Below are 18385 nucleotides of genomic sequence, written 5' to 3' on the forward strand. Positions count from 1 at the left end.
TGGGATGAAATTAACGTCAGTACAGATGGTGCTAATGAAGTCAAGGACACTGTTCTTGACAGTTACTTTTGGTCACAGGTTAAATATGTTTTGCAATTCACCAAACCAATTTATTACATGATCAAGTTTGCAGATTCAGATCGACCAGTAATTGGGGAGGTGTATGAGCAAATGGATAGCATGTTGGGGCAGATTAAAGACATTGTTGAGCCTAGAGATACCACCTTGTACAATTATATTCGTGAAGAGGTGGAAAAACGATGGGATATGCTAAATGTTCCATTGCATGCATTAGCATATGTTTTGACACCTAAATACTATCATCCATCATGGCTTTCAAAACCAGCACCTGGGGGGGGAGTCAGGAGAAAACCACACCAAGATAAAGAGGTTCACGAAAAATATATGGCTGCATTGAGTAGATTAATCCCTGATGAGGAGGAGGCTGCATTGGTACGGAGACAGGTGAGCAACTATACGAGCAACACTGGTCCATTTTCGAGCATGCATGCAATTCAAGATCGAGAGCATTTTTCTGCTCTTGAGTGGTGGAACATGCATGGAGGGCCTACTCCAGTTCTACAGAGTTTGGCATTGCGGGTGCTATCACAGGTGGTAAACACTTCTTCTGCAGAGAGGTGTTGGAGCTCTTATTCTTTCATCCACAGTGTTAAAAGGAACAGGTTGAATTTAGACCGGGCAGAGAGCTTGGTTTATGTTCATTACAACTTGCGATTGTTGTCCCATTACTGTGAAGATGCAAAGTCTAATAAAGACTTGTTGACTTGGGACAAGAATCCAGAGGAGCCCAATTTGGAGGATGGAGTGTTGCGACTAGAGCAATTAGAGGATTCTCTTATCCAGGTATGTCCATTGTGGTATGAATTTTCCAATTTTCCCTTATAAAGCATTTCTCTAATTCATGTTTTTAATTTTTTTGTTAACTAGTGTTTTTTTTTTTTGCATGAATTTTTTGAGCGATTCTAGGATGATGACACGGGTGTTGATATGCCACCACCCCCACCCCCATCTGGTCCCTTGGTTTCTAGGTTCCATGGTTCAACACCAACGGCAGGGGGTTCTTCTTCATCAGTTCCAGTGCCACGACTTACACAGGGACCATCTTCTTCATTGCCACCACGTGGAGGCCCGCCATCACGTTCTATTCGTGGTGGAAGGAGGAGAGATTAGTAGATATATTCACAATCTACTTCTTTTTGTCATAGATTACTCATTAGACTTGTAGACTTGTGAATTTGAATTTTGAACCTTTTTGGCTTGGCGGTGACCAAGTGACATATTTTGTAAACATTATTATTTGAATTTTGGACATGACAAATGTTGACAGTTGCTCACTTGCTAGATAAATCATAATATGCTCTATGTTTTATGTTTTATAATATGCTTAAATGTTTTATGTTTTATAATATGCTTAAAAATTTGATGTATGTTTGTAATAGCTAGAATATAGATGATTGTTGTACATACTAGTAACTACAATGGAATCATGGATGCCATATCTATCTTGATTTATGCAAAAATATGCATGTTTTCATGTCTTCTACAATTAATTTGGTATTTGGGATGTTTGTTTTGAGTATAAATGCAAAAAAATATATAAAAATATATATATATAGCAGACGCTTCCGCGGACGCTTCGCTCCCTAGATTTTTGGAAAATGACGCTTCCGCGCTCCGCGCTTCCGCTTCGCTCCCGCTTCGTGCAACATTGCTCCCGGCTGATCTGCTCTCAGTCTTCCCCACAGAACCTCCTTAGCGCAGCCTCTTCAGCCCAGCATCAACCTCTACAACCCTTTGTGTTGTCTGCATCAGTCTCTATGGCTTTTTGCATCAGCCTCTACGTGAACCTCCTTAGCGCAGCCTCTTCAGCCCAGCATCAACCTCTACAACCCTTTGTGTTGTCTGCATCAGTCTCTATGGCTTTTTGCATCAGCCTCTACGTCCTCTACAGCTTTTGCGTCCTTTGCGCTGGCCTCCTTAGACTCTGCATTAGCCCTCCTAGGCTCTGCGCTACCTCTCTAATATGTATTCTTCAGCCTTGGATCGAAATCCCTTGTTGAACTACCCCTCACTGCAACTGATCTCTAACTCGATTTCCTTAGCAAACCTAGCCCCAGAAAATCGAATTCTTGATCTCTCTTGGTGTGTCTCCAACTGACCCTCAAGCCTCCTCTTATAGTCTTCCCGTTGACGATTCAACGATCGAGATTAAGTCCCTAATCAAAGGCTAAAATTAGAGCTGGCTTGATCCTTGTTATTTAAAAATTTCTCACCCATTTTATATTAATACACATTAATATTTTAATTTTCCTAAGTTTAGACTTAGAAACCCCATTAAAAATATTAATTATTTTAATATATCTTCATCCGGGTGGAATTTCCCCAAACGATTTCTAGGTCTTGGAGATATCATGTGCCTTAGCCTCTCCACCAATTTTCATGGCTAGAGCACATACGATGCTACCAAAAATCAAATCTTGTTTTCCCACCTACCAATTAGAAAATTCGAACTCCTAATGAGTGTATAAATAGGAGTTAGGTGAATTCACTTTCTATCATCACTTTGGCTTGGATCACTTATCTCTCATGAGATTTTCGTACTTTTTCTAAGGATGAATTAGAGATTTATGGATGAGTTTTCATGTATAGATATTGGTTTATCTTCTCTTTGAGCTTCTTTATTGTCAATTATGAATAGATGGATATACTCTATTACATGTCAGTACGTTCTTTTGATGTTATTCTTGTTTAATTTTGTCATATATGTTGAACTGGGATTTTCGTTGTTCTAGGGCATAATTGTTGCATGCATTTACTACTTAATATTGTAGAATTTGTCTCTATTATAGCATTTCCTTCAATGTATGGGCCATGTAATAGGAGCAAAATCTCCTAGGGGTAAAATTTTACCTTGACAAGTCATTTCTCTTGCACATCGAAGTATAAAAGCTCCAAGGTTGCTTCTTCTTGACTTAGAAGGCAAACAAAGTGATCGTGAGGCCTCCTTGACTGGAAACCAAGAAATGCTACTCTCACTCAAGATAGACTCTATTCTCCCAAAGATTAAGGCACTGATCTACCAAGGGTGGTCACTAAAATCCACATTTTCTCACATCCTTCCAGGACTAGCCACATTGGGGTACCTAGGGCATCAATTTCCTGACAAGCTAGCCATCAAAAGAATTCGATTTCCTAGGATCCCCTGCGTTGGCCTTTCCTCTAGCTCTTCTCTAATTTTTAAGCCATTTCGACAATGGAGTTGGGAGAAAATTCAAGCCCTAGCTTCGGGATCAAAACTTGCCCTGCCATCCCCAAGGCTAGTGCCCCATAGGGTCAAGACAACATCTTCAAGTGAAATTATTCTCTTGATCCTTTCCCCCACCTTGTCTAGGGTAAGAATATCATTGCTTGCTTCATACCTTCCTAATATCCTAGACCGGGTCCACTTGGCCCCGTGTGGTCCCGCTCCTTCAAAAGACCATTCTTCAAGAACCATCCGGGATACCAATTTTAACAAGGATTTTAGGGATTGGGGAAATCCTTTACAAGATTATTCCCATACCCTCAAAATCCTCTTCCTTTCCTATAAATACATAGTACCTTTCTTAGAAAGCAAGCAAGCTCCATCGTTCAAAATTTTCTAGGAAGGGGTTTGGGTCACTCATATCCATTGACCTATCTTTCATTAGTGACTCCATATATATCGGGTCTCCTACCATCGGTGAAAGTCCGTAAATAGAAGGGAGCCTTAGCTGAGGTGACAGTGGGCTAAGTCTCCATTTGTTGCCCTTGACCCAACATTTTCCCTTTAGGGATCCCCCTTAGGTCTCCTACTAGTTTGAGCCGTAACAAAACCCTAGTTTATATAAGCTTCAACTTGAGGGCTTTGTAAATGTTTCTTATGTCATTGTCTTGCTAATATTCATTATTTGGAAACCTTTTCTTGGCGTAGTGGCATTAGGATATTCCATTTTGCTAGATATTTCCCAAACCCTAAGTCTAGTGTGCCCTAATTTGGCCTTTCTATAGGATGTGAGTTACCTTTCTTTCCTTGATTGAGCCTTGTACTTAGGAAGATCCATCCTCTATAATCCTCTTGTGTCACCTTGAACCTTGAACCTAGAATATCTCTCATAGGTAACCTATCTAACGGGAAGCCTCCCATTAGTGAAAGTCCATAACAGGGAGTAGTGGCTATGGTGATAGTGGGCCACACCTCATTGTTGTCACTTGGTCTAGTACTTGTCTTGTAGGTGCCCCTCTACAAGACCTGCTATATTTTGGGGCAACATTTTTGGCACGCTTGCTGGGCAGGAATTCAATCAACCTCCCTATAATCTGAAGATTTAGTTTGCATGTCTTTGAAGAGAATACCTCTAATGAGAATATAGATCCTCTTCTGGCGACTCCTCAATTGAACCTTATTTAATCCCTTAGGATTTATTTCAACGGAACCATATCTCCAAGAAAGAGAAGGACTACAAAAAAGGCTCCTGAGTCTAACAATCCTTCCATTAACCCTGATCATCCTATGGTTAGGAATATTTTTGGTGATAATACTACCCCTAGCATAACTATGGATAGACCATGGATTATTGTTGCCTTCAAGCCTTTGGGTTTGAGTAGCCACCCTAATGCTTCTCATCCTTTACCTGATAAATATCATGAATGGATACCTAGATTCAATGGCATTGATGCTGTCACTATTGAAAAACGTATACGTGATTTCAATTGGGCAATGAGTGCTAAGCTTAGAATGGAAGAAGATATTGTGATGATGTTATTTTACCTCACATTTGATGGAAATGCTCGAGATCGCTATCTTAGTTTGCCTCAAGGTGGCATACCTAATTGGGATACATTTCATGATGCATTCAAGAAGAGATGGGCTTCGACATTAGATGTAGGTCTTATCCTTGAGGGATTCCTTACAACCACACAAACTAAGAAAGAAACTCTGAAGGAATTCACTCAAAGATTTGATAACGTCCTTAGAGAGATCCCTAATATATTGATACCTTTTGATGATGGTATTCTTGATAGATATGTTAGATCTCTCCATGGACATTTGACCTATTCCCTTAGGGATAAGAAACCCAAGGAATTAGTAGAGGCTAAGAAGATCATTGTTGAAGTTGAGTAGAATTTGAATGCTTCAAAAATTGACCGTTTAACTATCCTAGGGTTAGGATTGATCCTAAGACCAAATCGAGCTCTTAAGTTGATCCAGTCATGCAATAATTTTCTCAAAAGTTTGAAAATCTCACTAGTGAGTTTATCCAAGGTCAAAAGACACTAATGAACAAAATCTTCATGATAGAGGGAAAAGGGATCTTGGCCTAGTTTTCCTCCTAAAGCTCAATTCATTAAGGACAAGTCCGTTAATAGAAAGACTACTGAGGGAGGCCATACCACTCAACAAAGTGTTCCAAACACCCTTGCCCCAATCAACTTGGTTGGAAAAGAAGAGTCCCATTGATGCCAACCTTCTCAAGAGCCTCAAGGATATAATCCTTATAATCAAGAAAATGAGGATGAAAATCCTGAGCACTTGAATATAGTAAATTCTAGTGCTCCTTTCAATATCTTGCTTGGGGACACCTATTTTCTCCTAGAGCCCAACCAATTCCATACTTCTACCAATAGTGATCAAGCTGAACCTGTGCTAGCAACTAAAAATAGTGGAATATTTAAGGGTATCCAATATTCTAGAACAAACAACGATCAATCCCAAGCAAGTTCTAGCTCAAGTAATCCATCTCAAGGGAAGGACAATTCCCAAGTGCAACCTCAAAATAAACTTAAGTAAAAACCTAAAAATAATGATATTGTAGTAGATGTTGACATGACTAATGTTTTGGACAAGGTGAATATGCAAGTCCCCCTTATAGATATGACTAAGCTTCCTCCCCAAAGGAAGCAAATAAGCAAGCCTTTGGGTTTTGAATATAATCCCGATGACACTCCCATCATTTTGCAGAATATGGCCTTTGATAAGAAAAATGAAGGTCATGAGCCCTTTTTATTGTCCCTAGTGATTAATATTATAATATGTCATAATTGCATGCTTGTTTCATGTGCCTTTGCTAATGTCATGCCATTAAAGGTCATGCATCAATTAGAAATGAACATCACTAGGCTATATGAGAATGTTTGTGGTTTTGACTCTAATTCTATTCTTGTGCATGGTCTCATTAAATATTTGAAGACATCTTCGGCAACGAACAAGGACATTACTGTATTAATGGATGTTGTAGTCATTGATGCGCCAGATGCCTAGGGAATTTTATTATAAAGAAAATGGTGTGCTTCAATAGGTGGACAATTGAAAATGGATCTTTCTTATGCCCATCATCTTCTTCCGCTCCACCATCCACTGTTGAGCATGCTTCTTCTTCTATTTTTGACAAGGATTATGATGATAAGGATGAAGATTGATGACTATTAGTTGTTATTGTTTACTTTGTACTAGATTGAGCTTATGTTTTATTTCTATATGTGTTCATTGTCCACAATTTGATACTTGTTGATGTAACATTGTACTTGAAGCCTCATATATAAAGGTTGATTTTGGATATATATATATATATATATATATTTAATAAACCTCGTTTATCAAGGTTGTTTTTGGATATTACTACTTTAATTATGTGATCATTCATGAGTAAATGTGATGTTAGTATGTTTCATCATCATGTATAATTGATAGACTTATAGTTTATGCAATGACATTTGACAATATAATCACAATGTAATAATGTATCATGTATGATTTATGATTGCAGATAACATTTCTTAAATGTCCTAACATATATATATATATATATATATATATATATATATATCGCATTTCTCCATTTCCAAAATTTGGGGGTCACGTTTCACACCTGTACCCATTTCAGAAACTCATACCTGTTTCCCCATATCGTGCAACTTAGTCCAAATGAAACAAGTTGTTTACAAATGTCAACAATGTGTATGGGAAGTGACTCAAGGTTGTTATTGAGGAACACATCTTTCAAAGTTTCAATATTTGTTGCTTTGCAAGAATTAAACTGAATTAAGTTTAATTAACTATCTAACTATACCACATGGTTAATGAAAACAACATGTTGGAGTTATAAATGTGATTAAGATTGGGCATGGGGAAATGGTTAGGAACATTTAAACTAACAATTAGGATCAAAGATAATACAAGGGAAATTTTTAGCAAGGAAGATTCATCAAAAGAATGAACTTAGTTTTCAATCTAAGAATATTCGCTAATTCTTCTTTTCTTCAATATCTATGTGTGAAGCAAACTCCTCCCTTACAAGATATCTCTTTGACATGTAATCGTTTACCTCTAGGTATGTTGACATGGAAAACTCCTAGGCTATAACATTCTTTGGGACTGATCTTGTAAACAACTTGGAAAAAATAATAACAAGAAAGTTTGAAACTAGAACTTTTCCTTTCTTTCCCTCAATTCTTGTGTGCTAATAAATTAGACACATTTCTAAAAAATGAGTACTCTCTTGTCAAGTTTCTATGTTCCAAATAAATCTAAATTTGGACCATTACAGGAATTTGAGTTATAAAACGAGTTTCTTAAGAAAAATAATAAAATAATAGTTAAAATAATGGAATAAGAGTTATGAATTTTTAAAGGAAAAACAAAAAAAATACTTTTTTTTTATTGTATTTTTACTTATCTCTTTATAGGTTTACTCATATGTCAAGTGTAAGAACTATTGGATGTGGAATTTCGTTAGATGCGAAATTAAATTTCGGATTCAAGAAGTATCTACTCTTCATAATTTAGTAGATTCGCACTAAAAAAATTGAAATTTTTTGAAAAACCATGTTTTTTAATTTTGCATTCAAAGGATGCCTACAGTTGACATTTGAGTAAACCTATAAGGAGATAAATAAAAAATACAATTGAAAAAAGTAGTATTAGGAGAATTTTGAGGTCTAAAATAGGCCTCGTTTTTAAAGAAAAAGAGAAAAAACTATTTTTTCTTATTGTGTTTTTGGTTTATCCTTATACGTTTATTCATATGTCGAGTGTAGGGACCCGTTGGATACGGAATTGAATTTCACGTACCCAATTTGAATACTTTTGAGTAGATCCACACCTAAGAAAATGAAAATACATAGATAAATGTGTTTTTTCGTTGTATTTTCAATTTTTTTGGTGTGCGTTTACTCAAAAGTATTCTTAATGGGTAATCGTTGGATATGGAACTCAATTCCGTATCCGACGAGCCCTACATTCAACATTTGAGTAAACCTATAAAGAGATAATCCAAAAATACAATAAAGAAAAAAAGTTTTCAACTTTTCCTTCCTAAATATTTACCCCAAGGATGACATCATCATCCTTAATATTATTTGTTCTCTTAAATTTAATTTTGTTAATATATTTTTTGTTCTGAGACCCATTTTTTAAATCAAAATTCTCTTAATATTTTTTTTCCTTCCAAAATATTTATACATGGAGATGCCATCATCTTCTTGAATCTTATTGGTTATTTTAAATCTGATTCTCATTTTTTACCTCAAAATTCCCAAAATAAATGATCCTTGAAACATCCAATCAGGTAGTGTTAATATGCCCAATTCTCTCCTGTTTCTCAAAAAAATTATATTATCCTAACGATAACAATAAATCTGTCAACTGTTTTCTATACTAAAATTTATCAATACCCAAAGCATCCGAAAATTTATTAATACCCAAAGCATCCTAGAATAGGAATTATCTCCTGCAAACCTCTTTCCTATGTCTGATTATGTTGCAGCAATTTACGAGGCTAGCTACATTTCTAGTAATATGAGCATTAAGTTGAATGAGACCCAGAAACAATTAAATTTGTATCGAGCATATGTATATCCAAATACATTATGAATTTTCAAATACCATAGATCAACTCAATTACACAGTGAAAACACACATACAGATCAGTAAGGTTCTTCCAACTTCCAATGAAGTCTGGTATTCCTCCAGTGAATTGATTATCAGAAGCCCATCTGGATCACAAAACCAAAAAAGTGTTATCCAAATACAATCGTCTTAATATATATTTCATAGCAATTTTCCAATGCATGAAACTCATTTTGTGGTCTGTACCAAAAAAGAAAAACAGACTACTACTATCGAGAATAGTAGCAATGAAAACTCACAAAATTTTCAAGCTTTTAAGATTTCGAAAGGAGGATGGTATCTCTCCACTTACTCCTGCACTATCAATGTACCTGTTTGGTAAAAATAGAGAACACAATTTCAACTTAGGAATATTTGGAATGATTTCTAGCCATCTGTCTAATGACAAGAGTGTGCCCAGAACAAGGCATAATTTGGATAAATTTTGATTCCCTCCACTCCCTGAGCATCTAATAGTAATCACAATAGAAAAATAGGAATCTGTTGGCAAGTCACTAATCGTTGATACACCAAATATAGGCATTCAAGTAACTTATATTGACAATAACCCAATCAAGTGACTCACTTTCCAAGTAATAGGAAATATATCTTCGGAATGACAACGACCTGATCCAGTGATCTTCATTAAAACATTTCTTATTCTTGTGAAATATATCTTAAAGGGATGCCTCATTACATGTAATAGAATTGCATTTCTTATGCCTTTGAGAGTGGACAAGGAACATTTCATTTTCCATTCATTGGATTAAGTCGATTATATCACATATAAATACAAAAATTTACAGTAAATATACCAGCAACAAATATAGAGCTTTACATAATAAACATCCTTATATAGAATGCTGGACTACTTCCATAAAATCTAAATTTGTAAATTTGCTACCGCCCAAAGCTTGTACATGGTAATTTACGATTGGATTCTATGGATTGGTGTTTTATTACATCCATAAAGCTCTGAATTTATTCGTATTATGCTTATCATCATGGTTATCATCTAAGGTACCTACCATAAGAAAAATCCAAAACAATGTAAAGAAGGTCGACTAGAGGAAAGTCGAATGTATATGATCATACCAGATCGGACAGACATATAATAGAAAGGTGATAACATATGATCAAGAAAACAAGTCCATCCATTCATGGAATTTCTTATAAAAGAAATAGTAGAGACCATAAAGCAACAAATATAAGGAATGAAGTTGTCAAAAGATAAGAACCAATTATATAATGTGAACGATAGCAAGAAAAATATAATTATACTCTCCCGTGACCAAATATTATTAATAGAACTCGGCTTTCGATATGTTTGATATAATAATGGAATTCAAGAAGCATTGTCAATTTATGTTAGTCGAAATAATATTTTAGCTAAGGTATTAACAATATAAATCAACTTATTATGCCTAAGTTAAAGTCAAGGAACCATTCATTCTTGGCATGCTTTCAGTACTAGGTTTTAGGAAATATTATATTAAGGCAATTAACACATTTTTTCGTCGTCCTTGGTGTGCTTTTAGTATTAGGCTTTAGGATTATTTTATCAAGGAAATTAACATCCTTTTTTCTTGCACACTAACTTCCATCTTCTAATGCAACCTATTGCCTCAAAATCTAGCAGGTCTTCTAAAGGGGCACCCTATAAGACAAAACACTAGACTAAGTGACAGCAATGGAGGTGTGACCCACTAACACCACAGCCACTACCCCCTGCTCTTTATGGACTTTCACCAATGAGAGGCTTCACATTAGAAAGGTCACCTATGAAAGATATGCTAGGTTCAAGGTGACAAGTGGCTTATAGAGGATGACTCTTCTTAAGGACAAAGCTCATTAAGCAAGAAAAGGGGAACTCACATCCTCTATCAAGACCAAATTAGGACTCAATTCACCTAGGGCTTGAGAGATAGCAAGACAAATGGATTATCCTAGAGTCAATAGGCTAAGAAAAGGTTTCCCCACAATGAATACTAGCAAGAAAACGGAAAAAGGAACCTTCAATAAGCCCTCAAGTTGAAGCTTTGCAAACTAGGGTTTTCCTAAGCAAGAGAATTAAGCCTTGAAATGTAAAAATTGTCCATTAAAGGAAGATGATTTTGAGGCAATCAACTCTTCCCTCAATGTTGAATCTCTCCACAAGCCAAAATTCTCCTTCTAAACCAATTCACACCAAGCCCTAGATGACGACTTATCCTTAAGAGTGCCAAAATCAGAAATAAGAGAGCGAAATTTAGTTTAGGGATGCAATTATGTGTGATCACCAATTTGACAAGGCCAGTTCCTAGTCCTCGGGATGATGGAGTGTATGGAGTTGAAGTATTGGCTAGATTTTGTGAAGGAGTAAGGGAATTTTGATGCTCTAGATCAAAACCCCAACTATTATCTTTGTGAGGGATCAAGGTCACTTGGAGAGCTAGTTTAAAGTTTCACTAAGGGGATCACCATTCACATTTCATACATGAGTAATGTATACAATGATGATATCTATATTCTATACAATTGATCTTCAAGAATAAATGGCACAATAGAAAACCATATATAATCAATACATTCCATACATTAGACATAAGATCAAAAATTTATCAAGTACAAGGTTCATTTACAAGAGAAAAGGCATGAACAATTCTTTATTGCTCCAAGACAACATCTCCAATGCCAAGAAATAGATCCAATAGACAAAAATGATCTATAGAATCACATCTCCACAAGATACAAGCTAGGGAAAAATCCTCAAGGAGGTGGAAATCAAGTCACAAGTGATCATGATGAAATAGAATGACCCTCTCCTCTATTTATATGAGGATAACATTAATTAGCCCACAAATCCCCTAAAAACAAGTTTGATGACAAAATAATTTGGGTTACAATCCAACCCACTAGATTTTCACAAATATGCCTTAATTAACCCATAAGTGTGAGTTGCTATCTCTCTAGGGCTGATGTCATGCAATAAATGTGCTCTAAATGGCATGTCCAAGTGTGATGAGGTGTCCAAGATGACGTAGAAGTATTTCATATCCGTGATTTGATGGTTGGCCCTCAAATCCACCTCAATACCTCCTATGGGGTCCCAAGATCTAGATGGGGCACAACAAAGTGGTCTCCATGGATCTAGAACTACTCAAAGTGGCCTCCTCTACTCCAACATTGAGGGCCTCTCATGTGAAACTAGCCATCCCTAGTCTCTGAAGGTGAAACTATCCTCATATGGGCTCTAGAACAACTGCCATCCATCCAATAGTGTTAAGGACATCCTGGGGGAATGTTAGGTCCAAGTGTGTAATTCTGAAGGATCATCAAATCCAATACAATATGATCTAATGTCCCAAGTGAAAGAGGTGATTAGGGACATGTGTCATTGATGTTATTGCTATGAGGCACAAGAGTCTCAACACTTCATTTTATTTGTGACAATATACTTCTCTGGAGGGATTGGGTAGTTGTGGAGTAGGTGCCCAAGAACTCGGTTGTTGAACCACCTAACAATCACAACAAAGATTTTAGTAAAATCAACCAGTTCATAACATCTACTTAATGGATTTTACATTAATCATGAACCATTTTTTATGTTACAATGGCTCTTGTGTACATATTGATTGGTCCCATTTAATTCTTGTATCCTATACTTTTTTCTGATGGTAAAGACATTGTGCTTTATGAGGCATGGATGATCTTCTTCCACACCCCATTCAGGACATTGCATACCCTTTAGAACATGTTTTGGCCTTGAGATGATATGATAAATTGTTGAGATGCCCAACTTTGGTGATGTAGATAAATCCTTTCTCATGATGACGTTGCACTTTATGATGTTGAGGCACATAATTAGAGAGGTCATGGATCCACTTTCCTTGATGATGTTTTGTATTTGCTTGAGGAAATTTCATTTATGATGGAATGTTGCACCTTTATGATGAAATGTGACTATACTTTAGCCGATCTAGCATGAAGGATGATGAGTTGAAACTTTCTTCTGATGATACATGGAATTTTGGTGATATTTTGCACCTTGTTGTGAAAAGACATGACATTTAGAGAATTATTACACTATTTTGGAGGAGATGGCACCCTCATTGGCTTACTTTTCCCACATGTGTGATGTTTATGGAGCATTTATGGAAGAGGAATTTTATATAATATTCTTCATCATGATTGATGAGCCCTGGTATTGCATCAAGGATGTTGAAACTTCCAAGGCTATCAACTTAAATTATCAACCCAGGGTTCGTACAAAATTAGAGGTGACAATGTTATATGCATAGTAGGTTAAGTTCTACTCATGTCACCCTCAGTATTTAGATCAGATCAAGGTATTCAGAGACCACTCCTTCAACTAACTACAAAGAGAATTTCTTATGAAAGCATATCTTGAATGCAAGGAAATGAACATGATTCTAACTACAAAAATGAAAATTCCATTCATTAAATGTAAAGGCTAACTGTAATTGCATGAAAGGAATAGACTAGTCTACTTGAACACTAATAAAATCAATAGTATATTTGCATAAATTATTTATCTAATTGAAACTTGCTTGAAAATGAGGAATTCAATCTTCAACACAAATATGGAATTTAAAATTACTAAGTCTAATTCTACTGGCTGTCTTTTGATTGCAGTGAGGAAAGGATGGGGTTGGAGTGGTCTTGGAGCCTTCCTCAATCATGAAATCAAAGCATGGGGGCCATTAAATGCAAGGGTCAAAGTCTAGAGCAAATATGGTTGGATTTAAGTAGTGTTACATCACTTCTATAAGAATTGCTACATGAGGCCATGTTTTGCTACAAGAGGGGGTTTGAGAGCTTTTTGAGGGAAAGGATGGTATATTGAAGGTTAAGTAAGGTGGATGAAGGTGAATGAAGGGTGTGGGAGCCCTTTTTCCAAGCTTAGTACCCCTTGGAGGCCGATCTTGCACAAACATTTATGCCCACGATGTCCTTCATTGGCCCTAGAAAGGTGATCTCGGTGGCAGAGTTTGAGAGCAATATGAGGTGTCTAGGAGAAATATTGAATGATATAAGTGGATGTGGAAGAGTGTGCCCACCCCTACAAGTCAACAAAAATCCCTGCAGACTAATCAAGTACATGCAATTAAATGATCAATACTACAACAAACTAAATAAAAGTGGAAAAGATGAGTTGAATTTTGTTAAGATCTACTCTTATCCTACAACACATACCTACTCTAATTTCCAAATCAACACTACTAACTTCTAAGTTGCAGAAACCAAGAATGCAGAAGAATTACACTCCAACACTTAGCAATTTCCATGAAATCATAAACACATGTTTTTGGTTTGTTGTTGTAGATCTTCCAACCACTTCCCACAAGATAGGTGGTGGTCAAACCTACAACTACAATTTTTGTAATGTAATTCCTACTTAAACAAGGAAATAAATTCAACGGCTTAAACAAGAACAATGAAAGAATACAACAGAGGGACTAAAGCCTCTGGGTTGGGCCCAAACCCAAGGGTTTCAACCCTCTAAAGTTAACTCAGATGCATGTCAACAATAAACTTTTCATTGACAGAAAATAAGAGTCACATATATCATATGAAAGATGAAAATAACAGTATCAAGCACTAGCCTCTCAATAGATAGTCCTATCTCTAACAAAAAATTGAATCCTAATGAGCCTTTAGGCTTGTTTATTTATACAAAAAGTAGCTGAGCGATAACTCCCTTGAAAGGAGGAGTGCATCCCTCTAAAATCTCGAAATTGGTGGATTTGGTTCCTTTGGATCTTAACACACACTTGAGTTCCTTAGCTTCTAGTGAATTCGAGTTGTTGGTGAGGAATATTTGATCTCAAGTCAAGTTGGAGAGTTAATGTAGTGGACAAGCCCCCTATTTTCTCTCTAGATGTCTCCAATAAGCATAGTGAATATCTCCAAAAATGCTTCTTTTTCCTACATATTAATCACATTAGGCTATGAAATATGACAATCACCCTTTAGTCTTCCTACTAAACATATTAAGGCTAAAAATGTGAATTAGTGTGAAGAAATGAGAGTTTTAAGGGTTGGAGGATAGCACAATGGGCCTCAAAATATAGCTATTGATGGGACACATCATCATCCCTTGCTAAAGGTGTTTCTCACCCTCTGAGAAACTCAGCTACTGATGTGAAGTTCATTCATGGCCCTGGTGGCCTCTCTTACATCCCAAGGCATCTTAGATGGTGTGCCTTCCTGTGGGTAGAAACTTGCATTTGCTACTATGTTTGTCCACTCCTTTTGTTCTTCAGCCTGGTCTCTTCTCTCTTGTAGGACCAACAGTAAGGGAGGAATGAGTTTGAGTCATATCCACTTGATTTTCAACCTTTGCATGATTCTTTTGTAGAGTGGGGTTCTCTCTAAGGAATTCATTAGTCTTTCTGGAGAGTGATACTCTCTAATTTGCAAACTGTGAGGCAGAGCATGCCATCTTCTTTGGCCAGCATGCAAAATTTCCTATCCCCAACATCCTAAGGGTTTCCATATACGAGGTGCCAATTTAGGATCAGTGGAGATGAGGTTGTGGTTACTGATGACAACCTTGGGGCTCACTAATTCTGCTCTGATGTATAAAGGCTCTCTCTCTTCTTTTGTCATCACCCTCCTTACTTCTTTAGCTCTTGTTTCTTCTTGGGTCCATTGTAACATGCTTTATTTTTGATGAGTTAGTTTTTATTTATAAAAGAGGGTATGAAAAAAATAAATGAAAAAATGGAAATATGAAAAAATAGAAAATAAAAAAAGAGATGAAATAAAACCCCATCAAAAGAAAATCAAAATTTGTATAAGTGTTCTTGTTTAAATGCCACTTCATAGAAATAAATTGCATTGTAATAAATCAAGGTTTTGTGTGCAACTTGTTTACATGCCACAACCTTTTCTTCTGATTTGAATCATATAGTTTAATATTGATCAAATCATTTAAATTTATGTTTTAGATTAGAGAATAAGTCCACCAAACTATTTAATCTTGGTCGAACACTAGAAGATAGGATAGAATAGAATAAATTAATGGCCTAATATGCTCAAAGTTTGGCCAAAGTTGTATTAGATTAGGATTACAAGTGAATTAGGCAAATAATGACTGCTAGTCTAAATGCGCCGAAGTTAGATTAAGTTTTAATTAGGATTTAATTACCTTGTAAAATGCTGATTAAATTTGTGCAAATAAACATTAATATACTTTAGTCAAAGTCAATAAATGACAAAATTGATTTGTCGTGAAGCGATAAAGTTCAAATACAAATGAATGGTGATCTGCTTCCCCACCCAGATCAACAGTGGGGAAGCCATTTCGCACCCCCTCACTATGATATGTGATAACGGAAGGGGGGGTGCGAAAAGAAGTTTTACCCGCGCGACCCCCCCCCCTCCACTACGTGTCACCACCTCCACGCTTCACACCCCCCTCACTCATTACCACTTACCGCCACCCCCCTCCAAAATCCGCCTATCTGGTTTCCCACGCCTCCCGATACCGCGTCAACGATAATATTTTCCCGCACCTTCCACTTCGAGCCATTGCATGCCGCATGTCCCTATCCATTGCCACCGATCCGTTGTCGCTATCATTTTCCTCTTGTTACTATTCTCCCTCTACATTAAATGCCCATTTTCTCTATCGGTAACGAATTTCCCATAACGGTAAACTAATCTCAATTATAAATAATCCCCTTGCCTCGTTACGCCTGCTTTCCTAAACTGCTATTTTCACTGTTTCATGTCACTGTTCTTGTTTTACATTCTACGCCACTGTCGAGTTTGCAACTAGTACGCGTCACCTTAAGGTATTTGTTGATGTGTGATTGCAATTTATCGCATCACAATCTCTTCCCTGCTTGGGGGCGATTCTTTAACATGATTCCCCTTCGACCTACTATTTGCGATATGCGGGGTCCAATGGAGGACGACCACTTGGTGCCTCCCAATTCGCTAATGGAACCTACCACGTCATCCAATCGTGCCATGTAAGCAAGTCAAATATGAACTTTGACTTGCTCTAACTTCTGCATACAAGCTTGGATTTGAGTGTCGTTCACACCATTGGAATCAGAATGACGAGCTCTTCGATCTGAAGCTAAGTTTAACAAAATTATAACACTTTGATTTTTGAGCACATGATCACTCCTCCCCACTAGAAGTCTTTTGGACCCCACATCGGGGTAATTTTGAGGTCTAAAATGGGCCTCCTAAGACAAATGTACAACCAAAATAAACTTTATAAGAACCAATAGGATTCAAGATGATGATGTCAACCACGGGGGATGATTCACCATTTTTGGAGTAAAAAAGTACAAAGATTAAAAAATAATAAAATAATAAAACTACTTTTTCAACTCGTATTTTCAACTTATCTCCCTAAGTTTTTACTCAAATTTTGAGTGGGAGTACATGTTGGATGCAAAATTTAATTCCTCATCCAAGGAGTACCCATATTGCATACTTTCAATGCACCATACTACATGAAAAATGAGAAATACATTAAAAACATGATTGCAATCATGTTTTTCATGTATTTCTCCATTTTCTTGTAGAAAGGTCCATCGAAAGTATGCAACATGGGTACTCCTTGAATGAGCAATCAAATTCTGCATCCAACGAGTGTTTCTGCTTGAAATTTGAGTAAACCTATAGGGAGATAGGTTGAAAATACAAGTTGAAAAAATAGTTTTGTATTTTTCCCTCTAAAATTTGATGATGTAATCTAATTTTATTTTATTATTTCTACTATTATTTTATAATTTCGTTAGGAGGCCCATTTTAGACCTCAAAAACTCCCTAATGAAAGGATCACTTTCAATTGTTCAGCAAGTGAGAGTACAGTTCCCTCACCTTTCCAATCTCTATCCATTTGGCTTTTGAAGGAATTGTACCTTTGAGCCCCACTCGAAAATAATCAATACTTCCCCTTTTTGATGTCCTTTTTCTATCAAGTATATTGTCTTGTTGGAGCACATCAAAGAATCATGGAGAAAAGTCTTCAATAGATGGAATTTAATTATTCTCTCCTTGATCTTCAATCAAGGGAGGCTCATACAACCTTAAATTCTCAACATTAACAACAACTTAAATTTACAGATATGAAGGCAAATCCAACCTGAAGGCATTATTACCAATCTTTTCCAAAATTCTGAATGGACCATATCTAATTGGTTTGAGCTTTTCAGCTTCTCCTTGGAGCCTCTCTTTGTTAATGTGAAGCCAAACTTCATCTCCAACTTAGAACTTGTGATCTTGACGATGCTTGTCATGCCTTTCTTTGTACTTGCCTTGGATTTTCTCAAGTTGTTCTTGAACCTTTTGGTATATTAATTATATCTGGTCAATGAACTTTCTTGCTTTACCTATGTTGCTATGACCTTCAATAGCAACATCTTTACCAAAAATAAAATCCAAAGGAGATTTAGTCAAGTATCCCATTCATGCCTCAAATGGCAAAGTTTG

At 36.5% G+C, this 18385-nt stretch overlaps 1 protein-coding gene across 1 annotated transcript in view; it reads right to left on the minus strand.

Moving 5' to 3' along the window:
- Positions 1 to 8848: 8848 nt before the first annotated feature.
- The window catches only part of LOC149227583 (uncharacterized), a 35066-nt gene continuing 25529 nt past the window's right edge, over positions 8849 to 18385 (minus strand). Inside the window, exons 7-8 of the mRNA XM_089375530.1 lie at positions 9187 to 9258; positions 8849 to 9033 (exon numbers count right to left, since the gene is read on the minus strand). Coding sequence (XP_089231656.1) covers positions 8916 to 9033; positions 9187 to 9258 — 190 coding nt within the window. The 3' untranslated portion in view covers positions 8849 to 8915. The remainder of the gene's footprint in view (positions 9034 to 9186; positions 9259 to 18385) is intronic.

The sequence above is a fragment of the Pinus tabuliformis genome, chromosome J (assembly GCF_031772625.1).
Source record: "Pinus tabuliformis cultivar Carrire ecotype Pingquan chromosome J, CPIR1, whole genome shotgun sequence".
NCBI lineage: Eukaryota > Viridiplantae > Streptophyta > Pinopsida > Pinales > Pinaceae > Pinus > Pinus tabuliformis.